At 41.7% G+C, this 23,062-nt stretch overlaps 1 protein-coding gene and 1 long non-coding RNA gene across 2 annotated transcripts in view; one reads left to right on the forward strand and one right to left on the reverse strand.

Moving 5' to 3' along the window:
• LOC138957423 (uncharacterized) overlaps positions 1-23,062 on the forward strand; it is a 268,397-nt gene that overhangs the window by 186,996 nt on the left and 58,339 nt on the right. The gene's annotated exons all lie outside the window — the stretch shown is intronic.
• LOC138956985 (G-protein coupled receptor GRL101-like) lies at positions 573-19,059 on the reverse strand. The gene is made up of 5 exons (XM_070328173.1): positions 18,799-19,059; positions 13,776-13,957; positions 10,022-10,222; positions 5,941-6,046; positions 573-2,699 (listed from the first exon to the last, which is right to left on the reverse strand). Exons 1-5 carry the CDS (start codon positions 19,057-19,059, stop codon positions 684-686), a joined length of 2,766 nt encoding a protein of 921 aa, XP_070184274.1. The 3' UTR covers positions 573-683.

Below are 23,062 nucleotides of genomic sequence, written 5' to 3' on the forward strand. Positions count from 1 at the left end.
GATGACAACACCCCCACGGTACGCGTGATAACAACACTCCCACGGTACGCGTGATGACAACACCCCCACGGTACGCGCGATGACAACATCCCCACGGTACGCGTGATAACAACACCCCCACGGTACGCGTGATAACAACACCCCCACGGTACGCGTGATAACAACACCCCCACGGTACGCGTGATGACAACACCCCCACGGTACGCGTGATAACAACACTCCCCCGGTACGCGTGATGACAACACCCCCACGGTACGCGTGATATCAACACTCCCACGGTACGCGTGATATCAACACCCCCACGGTACGCGTGATAACAACACCCCCACGGTACGCGTGATAACAACACTCATTGCGTCCTGCGACCTGCTCTTTACAGGTTTACTGCGACGCGAGACCCCCTCGGTCAGTGTTTAGTTCGTTTTACATTCAGTCAAATTTGACTCAACCTTTTAACATAGACCGGGAATCGAGACGAGGTGATGGTGTGTGTGTGCGTCTTCAAAAATTACAACAGTCTCAAACGTATATATGCATTTATTTCAGTGTGCATATATACAAGAAATGTTTCCACACTATAACTAATTAGACACAAAATTACTTCTTTGTCTTCAACAGATCAGTAATCGTGTACGTTGCAGCTTTTTTTCTATAACTTCTGAAGTACTTTACTTGGGCTTTAGCTATTTCACATGCAAACCCCTCGCCTTTCTCTTGGCCATCAAGTATTTCAGCAGTCGCTCGTTCTGCGCTGCCTGGCGTCTCTCCTTCAACGCTCCGTAGGCGTACATGACAGGATGCAGCGCGGAGCTCAGCGGCAGAACAAGAAGACTGGCCGCCACTCTCACTTGGTTAGACGTTATGCTTCCTTTATACAGCGACACCGCCAGGACCAGCAGAGACATTCTGCACAGGCTGCTGCATACCGCTACAGGCAGGAAGCGACGGGCATTGCCAATTTCTGAGGGCTCGCTGTCTGCTTTCAAGGCGAGCAGAGGATTGGTTTTAGATTTGAGATAGATGTAGATCTGAGCCGCCATTACCCCAACGTTAAGGGTGCACTGGGGGATGACCAGTAGGTCAAGAAAGCTGTTGTCTTGCTGTGTGAACATTAACGGGATGCATATCGCTGTTTCAGCAGAGTGTCTCCAACGGGCAGCAACGAGAGGTGTTATGGCCAAGACAAGCCCCACAACCCAGACCACAAAGGTCACCGCATACAGAGTAAAAGGTTTGGAAGTAAATCCAGTACGACGAAAAGCTAAGGAAAGGACATGGTCCACCGTGACGATGAAGACGAAGAGTCCTGAAACCTGACAGGACATCATGAAGAGAACGCCGGCTGTTTTACAGGCCACACTCTGTCTCCACGCGACGTCTTCCCACACAAAGGTGCCTCGGTAAAGCCGGTCAGCCACACTTATAACGGCCAGGTAAATACCGTTGATAAAGTCTGATGCACACAGGTGCGACAAGAAGAAGACTTGTTGAGATCTGCTCGTGGTTCTCTTTGATACACGCACAACAAACCCCAATGCATTGCCGATGATAGAAACAGCTGCAAGGACGGCGACCAAGACGCTGTGTGAGTCGTACTTCAACAGCCTTTCACAGGCAGACACGGCGTCTTCAGGAGAGTGACAGTTTTGGGGGTTAAAACCAGACGGTAGGGTTTCCTGGCAACACATCCTGTAAGTGCCGGCAAAAACAGTCCGCAGCTGCTGTAAGTCTCGAAATATGTGCCGTGGAAAATGGGTCAAAGGGCATCCACGGAGGTCGATGGTCCGGAGAGTAGAGAGCGACTGGAAGCCTGTTCCTTGCACGTCATCAAGACCTGTGAAGGACAGGTTGAGAAACTGCAGGAAGGGAAGGTGTATGCGAACAGTGAGCGAGGCCATTTGCACGTGAGACAGGTCAAGATACCTCAGGTTCAAAGAAGACTGCGCTGTCAACAAGATTGAGGTCAACGGACTATCCGCCAAAATCAACTTTTGCAAATTCTGTAGGCGGTTTATTTCGTCAATACTGACGGCAGACAGACTGTTGCCGCTCAGGTCCAGACTACGCAGGTTGGGTAAGGTGAGGTTGCCCAGGTAGAGCAGGCCGCACCTGGCCAGACTGAGATGTATCAGCAAACTGCTGTGGTTCACGTGCCGTGCAGTCAGGCCGCTGTCACCGGCGTCCAGGTAGCGCAGGTGCGGGAACTGATCCACAGGGAACACACGCGGACAGGTGTAGGCCAGACCATAGCACGTGCAGTTCGACGGACAGTGAAGGTCACAGAACAGCTCATCGTCTTGCTGCGGGCAGTCACCGAAACCATCGCACAGCTTGTCTGCTCGGTAGCACACCCTGGACCCGCGACAGCGGTACATACCCGGACACGAGTAATCAGCACACCCAGCTTCGTCCTGGCCACCCGGGCAGTCCTGCACCCCATTGCAGCGAAACTGGACATCGAAACAATAGCCGTCCTCAACACATTGAAACAGGTCCTCGCTGCAAGGTGGTTTGATGGAGATGATCTGGATCAGGTTAAGGGTTTGGCCGCCATGAATCCTCTGCTGCCAGGAGGAGGTCACCGAAGCGGCTTGGGATTCCGTCTTGATAATTTCAGACCTTTCTCTGCCGCAGTTCCTCTCATCACTGTCGTCAGCGCAGTCAACAGGCCCGTCGCACACCTCGTCAGACTCTACACACTGATAAGACACACAGTCATACAGATACAGACTCAGATCCACACACACACACACACACACACACACACACACACACACACACACACACACACACACACACACACACACGAGGTATTGCACCTCGCTCATAGCGGATTGAAAGTATGTCAAATACACGGCTGAGTAGCCGTGGGTAAGTATACTTCGATACTTCAAAAGTGTATCTTGGCCGGGCTGTCTGCGGAGCATCCGCCTACCGGCTTGCACATCTTGTCTCTACAATGCACTTTGAAAGTGGACTCTTGCCCAGCTGACAGCCTCCGACACTCGCAGCCAATCAAATACTGCAGAGCGTCTGCAGAGCAACTGACACGCCCCCTTGACGACAACCCCATCCCCTAAGTACACGGAAGAATTGACACGTAACTATGGCATTCCGTTTGTCAAATAATTATTTGGATACTTTTTCATGTTTTTTTCACCAGTTTTAGCTAAATAATCATTATTTAGAAGCTCATGTGCTAAATAAGTAATTGTTTATAAACAATGTTATAAAACAATTCTAAATATTTTTTTGTTTACGTAAACCATTCATTATTTACCTAAACAATTCATTGTTTACGTAAATAATTCATTGTTTACGTAAATAATGATTTATTTAGCAACATTGCTGATAGTTTACAAACAATGTAAAATACGTCTAACAATATATTATTTAGACTAAAGCAGTTTTCATTATTTAGCGAATCTGCTAAATAATGCATTATATAGGTAAACAATGATTTATTTAGCAACTGCTCACTTTCTCCACCCAAAATTTTTTTTATTTTTTGAAATAAGTGATTATTTGTGTAAACAATACATTATTTACGTAAACAATGAATTATTTACGAAAACAATGAATTATTTACGTAAACAATGAATTGTTTAGGTAAACAATGAATGGTTTACGTAAACAAAAAAATATTTAGAATTGTTTTACATTGTTTATAAACAATTACTTATTTAGGACATGAGCTTCTAAATAATGATTATTTAGCTAAAACTGGTGAAAAAACTATGAAAAAGTATCCAAATAATTATTTGATAAACGGAATAATAATAATAATAATAAATGAGCATTTATATAGCGCAACATCATAACTTTACAATTATGCTCTATGCGCTTACGTAACACTGTCACCCGACCGCAACGGACAGGAAGGGGCGCAGTTTCGCGCCGAACAATCACCCCCACAATAACTCCGCCCACCAAGCCTAAGAGATGTTGAGTGACACACGCTTATCCCCTGATTACAAGAACCAGCCAACCCACGGGCGGGAATTGGTAACCGCCAATAAGAACTCAGATCAACTCTGACGAAACTATCTACTTAAACACGCAGAGTCAATTACTTGCCAGTACTGCATTGTGCTATCGCCTCACTTGCGGCTATTGCAGTGGCGGGGAGGTCGACGGACAATGTAGATACATGTAGTCATTTTATTATTCTATCATTTTATCCCGTCTAGCACAGACAGAACCTATATGGCGCAGGATACAAGCGTGCGAGCATGCATGTGTGTGCTTGACTTTTTACCAGATAGCTGTACATCCTAAGAGAATTATCACGTGCCTTGCACACCCTCCCTATTTATTCTCACAATTTTCATTTTTAAACTTGTTTAACAGAACGTGGTCCTGAGTTTTAACACTTTTTCTTATACAAATATACTCGAATTAAAGATTATGTTTTTAATAGCCCTTCCCCAAGAAGGTGAATATTAATTCGAGTATATTTGTATTGCATTTCAGCTTGGTGGCTTAAAAATTAATTAATGACTTTGGTCATTAAAAATCTAAAAATTGTAAAAAAATTATTTTGTTTATAAAACGATCCCAATTTACGTTCATCTTATTCTCCATCATTTGCTGATTCCAAAAACATATAAATATGTTATATTTGGATTAAAAACAAGCTCTGAAAATTAAATATATAAAATTATTATCAAAATTAAATTTTCGAAATCAATTTCAAAACACTTTCATCTTATTCCTTGTCGGTTCCTGATTCCAAAAACAAATAGATATGATATGTTTGGATTAAAAACACGCTTAGAAAAATAAAACGAAGAGAGGTAAAGAAAAGCGTGCTATCCTTCTCAGCACAACTACTACCCCGCTCTTCTTGTCAATTTCACTGCCTTTGCCATGAGCGGTGGACTGACGATGCTACGAGTATACGATACGGTCTTGCTGAAAAATTGCATTGCGTTCAGTTTCATTCTGTGAGTTCGACAGCTTCTTGACTAAATGTTGTATTTTCGCCTTACGCGACTTGTTTTCACTTTTGGCAGCGTTCACTCTAAATTTGCTGCCTAAAACGGACTCGTTTCTGCCCACAGCCAAAGCTTTTATCACACAAAAATTGCTATATAAATATGACAGCTAAGACAGTATTTGTTACATGTTAGCAGGTTTGACCCCGAGTTTCTACTGCAAACAGAAAATAATAGCAAAATCTCAAAGTATGTGCGAGTCCCCTAATATGGACCACCTTCAACAAATCGAAGGAAAAAAAAAGCTAAAGGCTATTTTCATTAATTCATTAAGAAGCTTGCTGGAAATAACCTATAACTAGCCCTCGTGATTTTAAAAAAAGATAACAAAAAGTCTTCTTTTCGTGGAAGTTGATAATTTCACTTATTTTCACTCTGTTTTTGATAAGCTTCTTTAGTTTCCTGGTGTGCTTCAAATAATGCTCTCATCAACCCGAAACAGCTAAATCTAAAGCATATTTCAATTAGTCTGACTTGTACAATAAGTTGTATCATGTTATTTTGAAGTATAGGGAGCTTTTTACAGTGATTCGTGAAGGCCGCTTCACTGGTCCATATTAGGCATTTAGGCTCCTAATATCGACCCTTTGTGATTTTTTCTGTATTTAATTTTTGCTGAATGTCTATCAAAGCTATTTCACTCTAATTAGGCCTAAAAGAGAAGGACTACCAAACACAAAATGAAACTTCTTCGGAAGAAAACAAGTTAGTTTATTAGCATGAAACAAAAAGTGGTCCATATTAGGAGCCCTTCCCCTATAACCAAATACCTGTTCCAACATAGGCCAACTGGTCTATGGACGATACACCCACACTAGATCGGTTGGCCAACCTGCGGAGTCTTCGCTGTACTGCAGACTTCATCAGAAGTTCCGGAGTCCCTGTCTGAGCGATCGAGAAGAAGAAGAAGATCGGTTGGCGAATAGAGAGCCCTCTCCCTTACCTGTTTACTTGCCCCGCATTTCGTCTGGTCAGTGTTGCAGGGGTCAAAAACACAGAAGTCTTCATCACTGCTGTCGGTGCAGTCTGCCCTGTAGTCACACACCAGGCTGTAGGGAACGCGTTCAAATCCATTTTCACACTGGAAAGGTGGCGGAAAGCGATGCTGATCGGCGGAACAGAAAGCCAAACTTGTTACGTCATTACTGACGTAGATCTCCCGGAAACACGAACTCTTTGTGTCACAGGCCAGAAAAGAGTGTGTCATGTGACCTTTGGGGCATCTCACGTGTCGAAACGGAAGCTTTTGGTTGGAAGATATTGACCTAGTCACCGAAGAATTAGCATTTGGAGGTTTCGAGTCTCCGTTTGCAAGTTCACATAATACATGGTGTCGAAAGAGTCCCAAGCAACTGAGCGCAACCCTGATCCGGCCTTTAGAAGGGAGAAACTCTCCACATGCTTGGATGTCGCCATAGTCCTCAAAATATTGACCAAGGTACAGAGCCGTACTCCCATCAGCCCACTCGAACTGTTGGCGGTACCTGCAGTCAGAAATCGTTTTGGGTGTTGAATAGATGACTCACACGCGAGAAAGGTCTTAGAAGTATAAGTTACAGCTCCGTCCATCCATGGTATCGCGTGATATTTTGTCGAGACTGGGTCAATGGATATGATGACGTCACTCGAGGCTCTGACGTCATTATATTCTTTCACCCCGTCGAGACAAAATATAACGCTATACCATGGATGAATCTGATCTGTAAGGTATATATGGCATGACCAAAGTAAGGAGAATGTGTCATGGGATGTGGAAACAAAGCATGGGAAATTCACCATGGGCAGAATAATCAACGCAAGCCTGGATGTTGTAGAACAATATTTTGTTTCAGTCTTGGCAAGGCCAGTTTTGTCCAGTTCCAGAAAAGACATCATGAATTCATTCACCCTGCCGAGACAAAATACTAATTCCATGGATGAAAACGTATATATATCCCGTGACGCATCAAAGCTAAATTTTGTTTTGAAATGTCTTCACAACGTAAAGATAATTTATCACGACATAATCGTCATCACAAGACAGGAAAAACGCATACTTTGTATGTCGTCTGCTACAAATCTAGTCTTGTTGGTTGACGGAGTGAATAGAAGCTTCAATCGTATCTTCATCAACCGGAATAAATGCTCAATCCGCTGTCATTTTGCAACTGAACATTGTTTTTTTCTTTAACTTTTTGGTTAACATTGAAACGGCAACCCAAAAGAGTGTTTCAACTGTTTCAAGACACAAACTCAGCTACTTCTTTTGAGTTGCTTTTCAATCTAAAATGACACCGGAAGCCAAACAATTGTCGCGCATACTGTCACAAAAAGACGCCATGACAAAGTTACAGGCAAAATGAAAGAGCCTTTCACGTCATTTACTTTTGTTCGGACTTTTCCGTCTGTTCCTAGCTTGTCAGTGAAGACTTGACGTGAGTACCCAAAACGTCTTTGTTCTCTGTTGGCATTGGCCATTGCAGCTGTGAAATAAAAATGTCTTTGATGACGTCATATCCGGCTTTTCGTGAAAGTTGAGGCGGCACTGTCACGCCCTCATTTTTCAACCAAATTGGTTGAAATTTTGGTCGAGTAATCTTCGACAAAGCCCGGACTTCGGTATTGCATTTCAGCTTAGTGGCTTAAAAATTAGTTAATGACTTTGGTCATTAAAAATCTGAAAATTGTAAAAAAAATATTTTTTTTATAAAACGATCCAAATTTACGTTCATCTTATTCTCCATCATTTGCTGATTCCAAAAACATATAAATATGTTATATTTGGATTAAAAACAAACTCTGAAAATTAAATATATAAAATTATTATCAAAATTAAATTTTTGAAATCAATTGCAAAACACTTTCATCTTATTCCTTGTGGGTTCCTGATTCCAAAAACATATAGATATGATATGTTTGGATTAAAAACACGCTCTTGGCCGGACTTCGGTATTGCATTTCAGCTTGGTAGCATAAAAATTAATTAATGACTTTGGTCCTTAAAAATCTGAAAATTGTAAAAAAAAATAATTACTTTATAAAACGATCCAAATTTACGTTCATCTTATTATTCATCATTTTCTGATTTCAAAAAACATATAAATATGTTATATTTGGATTAAAAACAAGGTCTGAAAATTAAAAAAATATAAAAATTATGATCAAAATTAAATTTTCGAAATCAATTTCAAAACACTTTCATCTTATTCCTTGTCGGTTCCTGATTCCAAAAACATATAGATATGATATGTTTGGATTAAAAACACGCTCAGAAAGTTAAAACGAAGAGAGGTACAGAAAAGCGTGCTATCCTTCTCAGCGCAACTACCACCCCGCTCTTCTTGTCAATTTCACTGCCTTTGCCACGAGCGGTGGACTGACGATGCTACGAGTACATGTATACGGTCTTGCTGAAAAATTGCATTGCGTTCAGTTTCATTCTGTGAGTTCGACAGCTTGACTAAATGTTGTATTTTCGCCTTACGCGACTTGTTCTTGTTTCTGCGGCTGCGCAAGTTATTTTGCCTAGGTCATGGCCGAACTTTAGACCTACGGAGAAATATCGCTGGATATTTTCTCACTAGATTAACAGAGACAAAGTAGGGAAGTCATGATATATTTTGTGTTACAACGCATTTGTTTCAAATCTAAATGCTGTTTGGTATTCTTTTCGTACAGTGTGTTTGTTTATGTAATGCGAAGCGTTTAAGTCTTGTATGGCACGGAATGTGCATGCGTTCGCTAGACTATAGGTTTGACTCCCTCAATCCAACGGTTTTAATCTGCTTTGACGAATGGGTTTCTATGAAAACTGAATAATGTATGATGACAAACAGAAGTCCGGACTCCTGACACAGGAGAGCAGGACGAAGCGAACTGCTCGCTGATTAAAATTCATTTTATTATTTGGCATACTTTCGGGGCAGTTCCTAGCAACGCATTGCAGGTGTTTCTAAATTACAGTACAGCGATTGTCCATTGAACGTCTTAAGGTCCAAATCTTCAGAAAACTTTCCAAAATGGCGCCTTAGGTGTACTAACTTTAACATCTGTTTTATTTATTTTGTAGGTGTGTTATTTTCATTTACACACACTTAGTATATAAGCCAGTCAATCAATCAGTCAAGCGCTCCTTCTCTCTCTTTCATGTTCTCTCTTTCTCTCTCTCTCTCCTCGCTCCTGCGCGGACTCTCCAGCCTGGGAAGCGGGACACTTCTTCCAAGGAAATGGTCCAAGTACACAAAGTCCAGGGACACATTTTCATTGGAACCAAAGTCCGCCGAGCTTTTAAACAGACGGACTCTTCACCCTTTCACACCACCGTTTGCATTTTGATTGTTGTTCGGCTGTTGAACCTACATGGTTATGGAAAGCCGTTTGGCTCATAACGTGTAAAAAATGATTAGTACACTACACGTGTAATAAATATTTAATACACGTGTAATTAATTATTAATACACGTGTAATAAATGATTAATGCACGTGTAATAAATGATTCATACACGTGTAATAAATAATTCATACACGTGTAAGAAATGATTAAATACACGTGTAATAAATAATTCATACACGTGTAAGAAATGATCAAATACACGTGCAGGAAATAGTTTATACGCGTGTAAGAAATGATAAAATACACGTGTAGTAAATGATTTGAATACACGTGTATTTTAATCATTAAATACACCTGTAATAAATTTAAAACTAGAATCGGAAAATATACGACTTGCAAAGCAACAACTCCCGCCATCTTGAGCTGTTCCGGCAAAGGGCAAAGCGAGGCGATGAAGACGCACAGAGTGTTTTTCATGTGGATTCCCAGTCCGAGTTTTTAAGTCGCTCATGGTATGTATGCCGGCTGTTGAACCTACATGGTATGTGTGCCGGCTGTTGAACCTACATGGTATGTGTGCCGGCTGTTGAACCTACATGGTATGTGTGCCGGCTGTTGAACCTACATGGTATGTTTGCCGGCTGTTGAACCTACATGGTATGTTTGCCGGCTGTTGAACCTACATGGTATGTGTGCCGGCTGTTGAACCTACATGGTATGTTTGCCGGCGTCAGCAGTGCGAAGGCCCACAAAGTATTTGATGCGAGATTTGACGAGTCTGAAGGCAGACATCACCTCCAACCATTCCTGTCGAGTGTTGAAGCTGGCAAGATACCCCCCGTATCGTTCTGCGCACAGGATGTTGGCTTCAAGCCACGAGATGGCGCCACGGGGATTGTCGTAAATGTAGCATCTAAAACATAGGGCGAGTTTCAATGGTCGACCCTAGTCTAGTCTGGTTAGTCCACTGCGCATGTCACTCGGGTCGCTTCGCTGAAACGTGGTCTGGTCGAACCATACTCATCCAAAATGGCCGTCGCTAGATGGATGTTCTTGGAGTTTCTTAACGATCAAACAAACTCACATAAACAAACTCAATATCCAACAAACCTTCTTCGCAAAGATAGCCAACACTACATCAAACTTGTTGTCAATGCAGAATGTGCTTTGAAATGAACACCGTCTACAATTTGTCTCGTAAGTTAAACATCACTGGACAGATCTCACTCAAAACATTCGACGCCAGTTTGAACCACACAAACCCTCGACTGTGTTTGGATCGGACTAGAGCAACCAAAGTGACGTGATCAAGTTTGACCAGAGCCCGTTTCAGCGAACTTTCGTCCGACCCTAGTGGCAAGGGTCGCCAATAAAACATGCCCATTGGTCAGCCCAACCAGTGTGCTAACTTTTAAATAGGCTCCACGACACTGTTCTCTCAGGGGTAATAGGTTAGCTGATAGTGTATGTGACGGCTTCTGATCCGCTTGTATTGTTGTTGTTGTATGGAAGCCTCATTGTTTGGTGTATGCTGGCAACGTTCACACTCTCACCGACACACAGACTCATTGTTGGTCTAGTTCCTTTTAATTTGGTGACTGTAGAGTGTGAACGTTACCAGCATACACCAAACAATGAGGCTTCCATACAACAACAACAATACAAGCGGATCAGAAGCAGTCACAGTGAAAACGTATTCCAGGTTCACACAACACCACCCTCTCAGTGGAAGGACATAGGACGACAAATCTCAACACCCAAAACTGACAAACATCAACACCTCCGAACTCACAAACGGAATAATAGCTCACCATATAAAAATAAGAAACTGCAAAGCACACGCAAAATTACGTTCTCCGTGAAACACTAAACAAACAAACAACTTCACGAGACTGCTTGATCAAGGCTGAACTCGCAAAGCTGAGACAAAAAAGAAAACAAGTCGCGTAAGGCAAAAATACAACATTTAGTCAAGCTGTCGAACTCACAGAATGAAACTGAACGCAATGCAATTTTTCAGCAAGACCGTATACTCGTAGCATCGTCAGTCCACCGCTCATGGCAAAGACAGTGAGATTGACAAGAAGAGCGGGGTAGTAGTTGCGCTGAGAAGGATAGCACGCTTTTCTGTACCTCTTTTCGTTTTTAATTTTCTGAGCGTGTTTCTAATCCAAACATATCATATCTATATGTTTTTGGAATCAGGAACCCACAAGGAATAAGATGAAAGTGTTTTTAAATTGATTTCGAAAATTTAATTTTGATCATAATTTTTATATTTTTAATTTTCAGAGCTTGTTTTTAATCCAAATATTATATAACATACTTGTATGTTTTTGGAATCAGAAAATGATGAAGAATAAGATGAACGTAAATTTGGATCGTTTTATAAAACAATTATTTTTTTTACAATTTTTAGATTTTTATTGACCAAAGTCATTAATTAATTTTTAAGCCACCAAGCTGAAATGCAATACCAAAGTACAGCCTTCGTCGAAAATTGCTTGGCCAAAATGTCAATCAATTTGATTGAAAAATGAGGGCGTGACAGTGCCGCCTCAACTTTTACAAAAAGCCGGATATGACGTCATCAAAGGTATTTATAAAAAAAAATGAAAAAACGTCCGGGGATAACATTCCCATGAAATCTCATGTAACATTTCATAAAGATCGGTCCAGTAGTTTGGTCTGAATCGCTCTACACGCACGCACGCACGCACACACACACACACACACACACACACACACACACACACACACACACACACACATACACCACGACCCTCGTTTCGATTCCCCCTCTATGTTAAAACATTTAGTCAAAACTTGACTAAATGTACAAAAAAACACACACACACACACACAAAACGAAAGTAAGGGACGTTTCACGCAACAAACAACAAACTTGTCCACCTGTCATAAGTACAACTGAATACAAAAAAGAGAGTTGAAAACCCGATTTAAAAAAGAGGCCCTGCGCGGGCAGGCACAGTGTAAGTTAACTTGACTTCCTGAAACGGCAACCTTATTTGACAGGCTTCCGGTTACTGTAAACTAACTCGAAATAGGCTGTCATTGTGAGGTGACTTAGAATAGGCTAACCGACAAGGTGAGCTTAGTTGAAATAGGTCAGCTAACACAGTGAGCTACGCTGCATACGAAATCTCATGTCCTTGACATTCCTTTAACTGTGGTTGTTTGTTCATGTTTCAAGCGTCTATGGATATTAGAACTATTTTTGCTGTGGTTAAGAAAACACAGATAATTCCTGAATTGGTATAGCATGGTATGGGGGGGGGGAGGGGGGGGGGGGGGTCTAAGCATTGTCCAGGTTTTCTTGGCAGGAGCCAAAATGTGATCTCCGTGCAGACAACTGAGCGCACTCTGCATCCCTGGTGTCCATGTCAGGAACGGTATTCAGGAGCAGTAGGATATTGAAAATGGCGTTAGCAGCTACCGGGTTGATTGCTATAGCTAGTAGTAGGCTAACTCCTGATTGTAACTGCAATTCACGTCACCATATTAGAACACCGTTAGTTATTACGGTTGTTACCTCGATTCTTGCGCTGTACACCTGCGCATATCGCCATTTCTGCCGCGTCATGTGACGCAGCCACCGCGGCAAACGCCTTACTTGCAAGTTAAGGAGTCGTATTCAGGAAATAAAAAGATGTGAGGTGGCTTTAGCGGCTGGAGCCTTTTTAGCTAAAGGGATCTAAATTCCGATTTTAACTGGCATTCATAAGACCATCGTCGCCACTCAACGCTTCCTACTGGACGAGATAAGCACGGTCAGCGAGGCGCCCCATGGCATAAGACCACATGCAGACACAGCCATCCAAACATCAAAAGATTACCGGCGGCATCATGCCGTTAGTGACTGAAGTGCCGAGGGGTAGGTCCGGTAAGTTTAAAGCCGTCACGAGACTTTGGCGAGTCGAAGCAGGGTTTCAGGATCTGGATCGGATTTTGGCCATCGTCGCAACTGTGGAAGTGCGCAGCTAATTACTTCTACATCTGTTGACCGAATCACTTTATAGTTGGGGAATATAAACTTCAGCACATGCATACTCCTTCCACAAATGGTCTGACTTTTGTACAATTTACATAACATCGTACGAGCACACGGACACTCTTTCTGTTTTATGTGCTTTTGTTACACATTATTTTGAATAGTTTCATAATTAATGCATTGCTTTTTTGTGTTGTTGTTGTTTTTCGTTTTATATTTGTCTATTTGATTGCTTTTAGGGGGTGGGGTAGGGGGTGGGTGTGACATGACAAGAAATATACACTTTTGCAGAACGAAGCAAAACAAATATACGGACCAAGAAAAAGTGCACTGAGATTGAAATAGGAAGATAAACATAGACACAGAACGGATAGGATTGTGAATGACGTCATTAATTCAAAGGACGAACGAATGCATGGACAGTATCACAGTTGCACTAGTTTTGACCCTTGACCTCCCATCGGCCTGGACGAGACCCGGTGGGCAGTGGCCAGTGTATGGACAGTCAGTCTCGTCCTCCGCCCCGGCACACTCCGTGTCGTAGTTACAGCGGAAATGGGACTTGAACTCGGGCCACTGGGGCACAGAACAGTTCCACAGACCGCTGGGTAGCTGTTGCAAGAGTGGAGTTGTTTTCTGGAAACCAACGTACACTATTATCTTCTGTCGCAAGTGGATTATAAAACACAAGTTATCAGTGACCATTACTTTTAGTCGATGTGCGACGATACATGCGCTCTTCTGGCTTTTCAACAAACCGATATTACTGAGAGAGAAAAAATAGACAAGGGGAATTTATGGAATCTGTTCGATGGAAGTAACGTATAAACCTTGCCGGATATTGACGACTTACAGTAGCGGTTGGGACTGAGCACAAGGTAGCCTCCATTTTAGTCTCGGCTTTCCTATTTCTTGGGGGAAAACAGACTTCCGGTTTACACAGTTCTTTTGGAGAAGGATTAAGAAAATTGTTGTCCCTGTCGCGCCAAATATATTATCTTTTTTCCAGCTGCAAATTAGTGTATTGATCTATCCCTCTCAAAGACACGAAAAATCGGAAAAGGTAAAACATAATCCCATGTGACATTTGTGTGTGAGAACGTGTCCACTGAGAATTGACTTTTGCTAAAGTGGCTGCAGCTAGGTCACGACGTTTAGTGCTCAGTGTGTGCTTATCAGGCTTTTCAAGCACTCCATGTTGTAATTAATTTGCGACGGGCGCAATGGTTTAGTACGTGGTAAGACGCCGGCCTCCGAAACGGAAGGTCGTGGGTTCTAATCCCAACCGCGCCTGGTGGGTTAAGGGAGGAGATTTTTCCGATCTCCCAGGTCAACTTATGTGCTGACCTGCTATATTGCCTTATCTCCCATTCGTGTGTACACGCAATCACAAGACCAAGTGCGCACGGAAAAGATCCTGTAATCTATGTCAGAGTTCGGTGGGTTATAGAAACATGAAAACACCCAGCATGCTTCCGCTGAAAGCGGCATATGGCTGCCTGAATGGCGGGGTAAAATCGTTCATACACGTAAAAATCCACTCGTGCAAAAACATAAATGAACGTGGGAGTTTCAGCGCACAAACGTAGAAGAAGAAGAAGAAGAAGAAGAAGAAGAAGAAGAAGAAGAAGAAGATTTTCCCCCCCGTGTTTTCTTACCGTAAGTTCATTGTAATGTTCCTCAACAAAAGGTATCATGTGCCTTAAAGACACTATGCCTTCAACACACTGTGCTTTTAACACGCTGTGCCTTTAACACACTGTGCTTTTAACACGCTGTGCCTTTAACACACTGTGCTTTTAAAGCACTGTGCCTTTGTAACCGAGTGCCGTAAAACACTGCGATCACCTCGGGAAGCGAAGTGCAACCAAACAGGATTGAAAATGTTAGGGCTAATTTCTTAGCCCTATAAAAACTGTTATGCAAACCCGAAGGTTTCCATGAACATACAGACAATCGGAAACCACCAGACCCCATCACAAACAGAATTCCACAAAACACCTCGGGTGCAGAGTCTGCTGTGAAAGGAGCGGTAGCCTCCCCTGTCACAATCGCCCCCGTTTGAATGAACTTCGTCCCGAAGTTCCGAACCGGGGGACCACTGTCCATCCCAAGTTCGCAGAATGAGAACAGCACGAAAATGTTCAGTGGTCATATTATGCCATTACCTGAACATATCATGCCGAGTCCGATCCTGCTCGCAGCGCCAGATGTAACCGAGTGCCGTAAAACACTGCGATCACCTCGGGAAGCGAAGTGCAATCAAACAGGATTGAAAATGTTAGGGCTAATTTCTTAGTCCTATAAAAACTGTTATGCAAACCCGAAGGTTTCCATGAACATACAGACAATCGGAAACCACCAGACCCCATCACAAACAGAATTCCACAAAACACCGGTGTTGACTTAAAGGCCAACAACTCGGGTGCAGAGTCTGCTGTGAAAGGAGCGGTAGCCTCCCCTGTCTATTATCGTCCCCTGACCCAAGTTGTGTCTCCCGCTAGGATTATTGTGTGTTGTAGGTGTGTAGGAAGGCTGGTTTCTTATTGGTTGATTGTTTGAACGGGTGCGCGCGTGACTCAGAATGATAGCGTGGGCTAGAATAGTACCCGGTGTGATTTCATAGTGAGAAGACGTGTAACAGTGAGCGTATCCTGGATTTGTGCTGTTTAACTTTTGATTGAACGATTACTGTGTTAATGTAAGGAGTGTAGCTGAGCCATTATAACGTTTATTTTGGCAAAGGAGTGATTCGAGGATTGTTCAGAGAGACTTTGTGTGTGTGTTCAGTTGAACAAACGTTTTAGAGCTGGTTTTACATCAGCGAAGTGACTTTCGACCGGGATCGTAATTCGAGTTCCGACGAGTTGTGTGCGGCTGTATATTGAGGAAGGAACTTCACTGCTTTCTGGTGTCTACTTTCTGGTGTACGTTAAGTAAAAGTCACGTTATCGCAACCTCTGTCTTGGCGTCTCATTTATGCTTCCTGGCCTATCCCCCCTTCCACTCCACCCTATCACACCTTTAACACACTATGTCTTTGGTTTAAGCGTGTTTATTCAAATTCTCATACACACGTTTCAAACAATAACAACATTGAGAACGTTAACAAGCAGATTGCTTATGGACACGTTCTTGAACTTATAATCAATACACATTCAGATAGCAAAACATGGCGAACAAGTAATAGCTTCAACACTTATCTTGATAATCTTTAATTATATTTTATACAAATAGGGTAAAGAGAGAGAGAGAGGGAGAGGGAGAGAGAGAGAGGGAGGGAGAGAATGCCTGGCTACATCAATTGCACAGTTAATATAATATCAGCCGAAGCGATTAGTTAACATAACATAGTCTTGTACAACAGAGAATATTTTCGTGTTCAAAGATATAGTTAAATCAGTATTTCCAAACAAGAGTGTTTTGCAGTCCAGAACGTGTGTTGGCAGACTATTGAATAAAATGGTTCTATGTTCTTTAAATTTTGGACAGTGTAATAAGAAATGTTCAGAATCTTCCGGGCATGCTCCACACGTACATTCTAAATTATCAGAGAGGTGTCGGTTAACTAAGTCTTGTTGCAAATCGCTCATGTTTAATCTCAACCTGCTGTGAAGTACCTGTCCCTGGCGGTTGCCTAAATAATAATACGGTGGAACAACATCTCCATCGGTCAAATACCTTTTAAATTCACCAACTGACTGCGTTTGTTGTATATTTTCTGGAAGATTATTCCACAAAGCTGTCGTTGAAGGAAAAAATGAAGATTTATATAACTCACTTCTGCACAATGGAAACTTACGTTCAAGAGGGCGTCGTCTGTGGTAAGGATTTACATCGGAAACCAGGACCGGCAGTTTGGAATATAAATATTCTGGGGTTAAACGATTTACAATTTTATAATACAGCAAAAGTTTATGACGACGTCGCCTTTCTTTCAGGGGCACAAAACCCGATTCGTTATACAGTTTTTGGTGGCTTGTGCCACGTACTGCACCTACAATGATTCGGATTGCATCGAGATGCAATGTCTCCAACTCGTCTGCCAAACACTGTGTACAGTTATCCCAGATAACGTCCGCATAATCAAACAATGGTAACATAAAGGATTTATATATAACTTCAAGTGATTTTCTGTTTAAACGATGCTTGAATAAACCAAAACACGCAATTGACTTTCTACATTTAGCAATTAGACTTTTTATGTGGGAATCCCATTTACAATTACCTTGTAGAATGACGCCAAGGTGCTTGTGATTTTCAACATCAACTAAGTGTGCATCTTCGAAATACAATGGTGGAAGTAAAACATTTTGTTGCCTACAAATGTCCAACAATTCTGTCTTTTGACAATTAAAAGTGACTTTCCATTTAGAAGCCCATGTGCGAATTTTATCCAAATCAGAATTCAAAATCTCTGCTCGTACATCATCGTTATCTAAACTTAAGTACATACTCGTATCGTCTGCAAAGAGTTTCAACACTGATTCAAGACCAACACCAATATCGTTAATATAAATGAGAAATAAAAGAGGTCCTAAGACAGAACCCTGAGGGACACCAGCAGAAGGGGTAGCATAACTTGATTTGGTTCCTTTCAATACTACTGCTTGTCTGCGATCGCTCAAGTAATGTTCAAACCAAACAAGCAAGGGACCTCTTATACCTATCGCCTCAAGCTTGTGGAGCAGACCGCGATGCCAGACTTTATCAAAAGCTTTGGATACATCAAAAAATATTGCCTGTGACATAATGTTTTTATCAAGTGCAACACAAAAATCATCATATATACTCAATAGTTGATAAACAGTCGAATCACCAGCAATAAAACCAGATTGGCAGTGTGTAATCAAATCATAATTTTTCAAATAACCAAACACACGGATTTGTATACATTTTTCAAGCACCTTCCCAATACAACTCAGCAAAGAGATTGGACGGTAGTTGGAACAAGCACTCCTATCGCCTTTCTTAAAAATGGGCGTAATGTGAGCAGTTTTCCAGATAACTGGAAAAACACCCTCAGACAAGGATCTGTTAAAGAGAACTGTAAGCGGTGGAACGATAACAGGTAATCCATCTACAAGCAATTTATTATGTATTCCGTCAGGGCCCACGGCCTTGGATAAATTTAAATTCCTTAACACTTGGACAACTTCAGCTTCTGTTAATTCAAAAGTCGATAAAGATGTATTACACCAATTTGCCTCGGGCAGGGGATCGTCTGGATTTTCAACTTTAGACTGGCTTTCAAAATAATTATTAAACAAAATCGTTTTTTCACTATGTCTTTAACACACTGTGCCTTTAACGCACTGTGCCGTTAACGCACTATGCCTTAAACACACTGTGTCGTTTAAGCACTGTGCCTTTAAACACACTGTCCCTTTAACATACTGTGCCTTCAACACACTTCGCTTTTAACACAATGTACCTTTAACTTACTGCACCTTTAACGCACTGTGCCTTTAACAAACCTCGTGGAAGGAAAATCGCAGGCGGAAGCCAAGAACAGGTATGTAGAAGAATTCTCCTTCTTTCTCATAGTAGTCCTTCGGGTGAGTATTAATCGTCCAAAGCACGTGCACAACGTTAGCATGGTGCACTGTCACGTCGGGAACACGGTCTTTGCACACCGTCGCTACCATGTCAGCCTCGCTCACGTTCCTACCACCAACCAGGATTTCCACTGTCTGTCGAACACATGATGTTTCTGCTGTTGTCAGAAAGCTCAGCATGATCACGTGATTCGGCGGACCAATCACGGAGGCTGTGTGACGCCACTTGTCTATGTGGTCATAATCCTCATCTTGTTCGTACCCTTTTGACTGCAGATGTCCTTGTTTAAAGACATACAGTACCGATTACGATTAAAACAAAGACGTCTGTTTTGACCATCTCTTTTGAAATGAAAAGCCAAACAAAGACGTCGTAGACGTAATACCGTGAATATATATGGCGTCTGCATGTCTCCCGAGTAACTGACAAAGAATTTCAAAAACTACGTTTATATCGGTGATTCAACATATCAGTTGTAAAAAAAGTAATCGTAAGGTCACAGACTGAATATTTCGGTATCGTATATCATTAAAGGAAAGGAGTGACAGTCATATTCTGTACTTTGTATGCAAAATTTAAATCCTATAGATCAGAAACGAGCATAATTAATATTTATGACACAACCGGATATAGCATCACATAACTAAACAAGTCGCGTGAAGCTAAATTAATACATTTAGTCAATCTGTCGAACTCACAGAATAAAACTGAACGCACCGCATTTTTTCACTAAGACAATACTTGTCGATTGCATACCACGCGGCCGCGCTAAAACGTTCACGCACCGAAAGTGACAAGCCAGTATAGCGCAGTAGTGTATAGCGCTTACAGGAAAGCGCGCTTTTTTCTGTTGTTTTTAATTTTCTTTGCTTGTTTTTAAATTTAAATATAACATAATTATCTACACGTTTTTGGATTAGGAAATGTAAATAAATTGGATGAAATCAATTTTAAATCGATTACTCAAATAGTAATTCAAATGAGAATTTTTAGATTTTGAATGATGAAACTTATCAATACATTTGTAAGCTTCCAATCTAAAATGCAATCCCACATGTACAGTCCGGGCTTCGTCGAAGATTGCTTGACCATATTAATATCAATCACTTTGATTAAAAAATGAGGGTGTGACAGTGCCGCCTCAACTTTCACAAAAAGCCGTAAAGGACGAATGTACGTCATCAAAGACATTGAACAAAACGTCTGGGGATATCATTTGCAGAAACTCTCATGCAAAAGTTTAATGAAACTGAAGATCAGTCAAATAGTTTTCTCTGAATCGCTCCACACATACACACACAGATCCCGTCTATGTTAAAACAATAAGTCAAAACTTGACTAAAATTATCCACAAAACAAGTCGCGTAAGGCGAAAATACAATATTTAGTCAAGTAGCTGTCAAACTCACAGAATGAAACTGAACGCAACGCAACGCAGCAAGACCGTATACTCGTAGCATCGTCACTCCACCGCCCGTGGCAAAGGCAGTGCCCGTGGAATTGACAAGAAGAGCGGGGTATTCGTTGCGCTGAGAAGGATAGCACGCTTTTCTGTACCTCTCTTCGTTTTAACTTTCTGAGCGTGTTTTTAATCCAAACATATCATATCTATATGTTTTTGGAATCAGGAACCGACAAGGAATAAGATGAAAGTGTTCTTAAATTGATTTCGAAAAAATAAATTTGATAATAATTTTTATATATTTAATTTTCAGAGCTTGTTTTTAATCCGAATATAACATATTTATATGTTTTTGGAATCAGCAAATGATGGAGAATAAGATAAACGTAAATTTGGATCGTTTTATAAATTTTTATTTTTTTTTACAATTTTCCGATTTTTAATGACCAAAGTCATTAATTAATTTTTAAGCCACCAAGCTGAAATGCAATACCGAAGTCCGGGCTTCGTCGAAGATTACTTGACCAAAATATCAACCAATTTGGTTGAAAAATGAGGGCGTGACAGTGCCGCCTCAACTTTCACGAAAAGCCGGATATGACGTCATCAAAGACATTTATCAAAAAAAGGAAAAAAACGTTCGGGGATTTCATACCCAGGAACTCTCATGTCAAATTTCATAAAGATCGGTCCAGTAGTTTAGTCTGAATCGCTCTACACACACACACACACACACAGACACATACACACACAGACACACATACACCACCACCCTCGTCTCGAGTCCCCGTCTATGTTAAAACAAAAAGCCAAAACTTGACTAAATGTAAAAAGGAAAGAACAGAAAAAGGCTAAACAAATAAAAAATATATAAAAACACCGAGTACAAAACAATTCAAAGAACAGAACATAGTACAGCACAACACAAAACGATGCCACGCAACCACAAAGTAGAGATCACACAATGTTCGATTTGTATCTCAGAATGGAAATCCCGAGAGACTGTCTTTGTTTAGCTTACGGAGGTCGAGGCTCTTGTAAGGCGTTCGATATCATCATCTTGTGAGTGGATGTCTAGGCGGGCCTTCCACAGGGTGCAGAAATAGCTGTTAAATGACGCGTTTGATCATACAAGCAACCTGAATTACAGTCAAAGAGTGCACTCAAGTAACATACGTATAACGAGCTTGAATAATCGTAAAACCAACACCAGTACAGTAATTATGATTATATAAAAGTGAGCGCTTATTGATTACACGGCAACACACTCATCAGCATCGATACATGAGCATTCTTGTTGTACACGCACCTTCAAGTTTGGAGTTGACGTAAAATTCCAAGACTGACGTCGACGTCTCAGGCACTTCAAAATATACACTAGGACTTAATGCACTGGACTGGGTCAAGTTCGTCGGTCTTGCAAATGCAGACAGTAAAACGCCACCTAATGAATGCTCTTCGTCAAGAAGATCATGGATCTTGCTGGTCTGTATTGAATTATTATTATAGTCAGAAGACACTGAACTGTGCGGCATGCTGTGATGACTTGAATTGACGGGATCTTGAGAAGACACTGAACTGTGCGGCATGCTGTGATGACTTGATTTAACGGGATCTTGAGAAGACACTGAACTGTGCGGCATGCTGAGGTGACTTGATTTGACGGGATCTTGAGAAGACACTGAACTGTGCGGCATGCTGAGGTGACTTGAATTGACGGGATCTTGAGAAGACACTGAACTGTGCGGCATGCTGAGGTGACTTGATTTAACGGGATCTTGAGAAGACACTGAACTGTGCGGCATGCTGTGATGACTTGATTTAACGGGATCTTGAGAAGACACTGAACTGTGCGGCATGCTGTGATGACTTGATTTAACGGGATCTTGAGAAGACACTGAACTGTATGGCATGCTGTGATGACTGGAATGGACGGGATCTTCAGCAGGGCCTGAACTCAGCATACTACTCTCATGGCTCAGAGAACATGATGCCAATACAAAAGCGAATGTAAAGATCTGCATCACTTTCTCGGCTTTCGCCTGAACGATTGAAGTGGTCAAACGCTCTGCTGACATGATGAAGCTAGTAAAGTACAATATAAAACATCTGTTATATGTACGTTTCCTTTCAGCCACGCACTTCGATGGTTGGTTATATAAACACATTTTTAAAACATTTAAATGTTGAGGGGAAACCGACTTTATTTACGTTCATATGTTTGCCCACACATACGCAATTTCACACACGCATGCGCGCGTGCACACATAAATACACACACATACACACACACACACACACACACAAACAAATGCACACACACAAATACACACACACACGCGCGCGCACACACAGAAACACACACAAACACACACAAACACACACACACCCTACACATCATACCATTAAAGGCACAGTAAGCCTCCCGTAAACCATCACAGAGCTCCCCGAGCGTCTAAATACAGTACAAGCATACTTCCATTTGAACGCTCACCGAACGGGAACATCCTGGCTGCTTTCTGTCGAGCGTGAGACATTTTCCAAGAATTTATTTTCGTAGACTTGTTCCGTTAACAACAACGGCGCCTCGTTTTTGCGCTAGACCTAACTTTTAAAATCTAAATAATAAATTGACAGCTTGTTACACAAACATTCTTTAATCATAAAAGAATTCGTTTTTCATCAAGACAAGATCAGAACAATTCGAAGTTGTGAAAGTTTAAAAAAAGAAAAGCCCGGAAGCAGGGTCACGCAAGGGTCGTAGCAGACGACGGCCGGTT

This window comes from Littorina saxatilis, linkage group LG2 (genome assembly GCF_037325665.1).
Source record: "Littorina saxatilis isolate snail1 linkage group LG2, US_GU_Lsax_2.0, whole genome shotgun sequence".
Taxonomy (NCBI): domain Eukaryota; kingdom Metazoa; phylum Mollusca; class Gastropoda; order Littorinimorpha; family Littorinidae; genus Littorina; species Littorina saxatilis.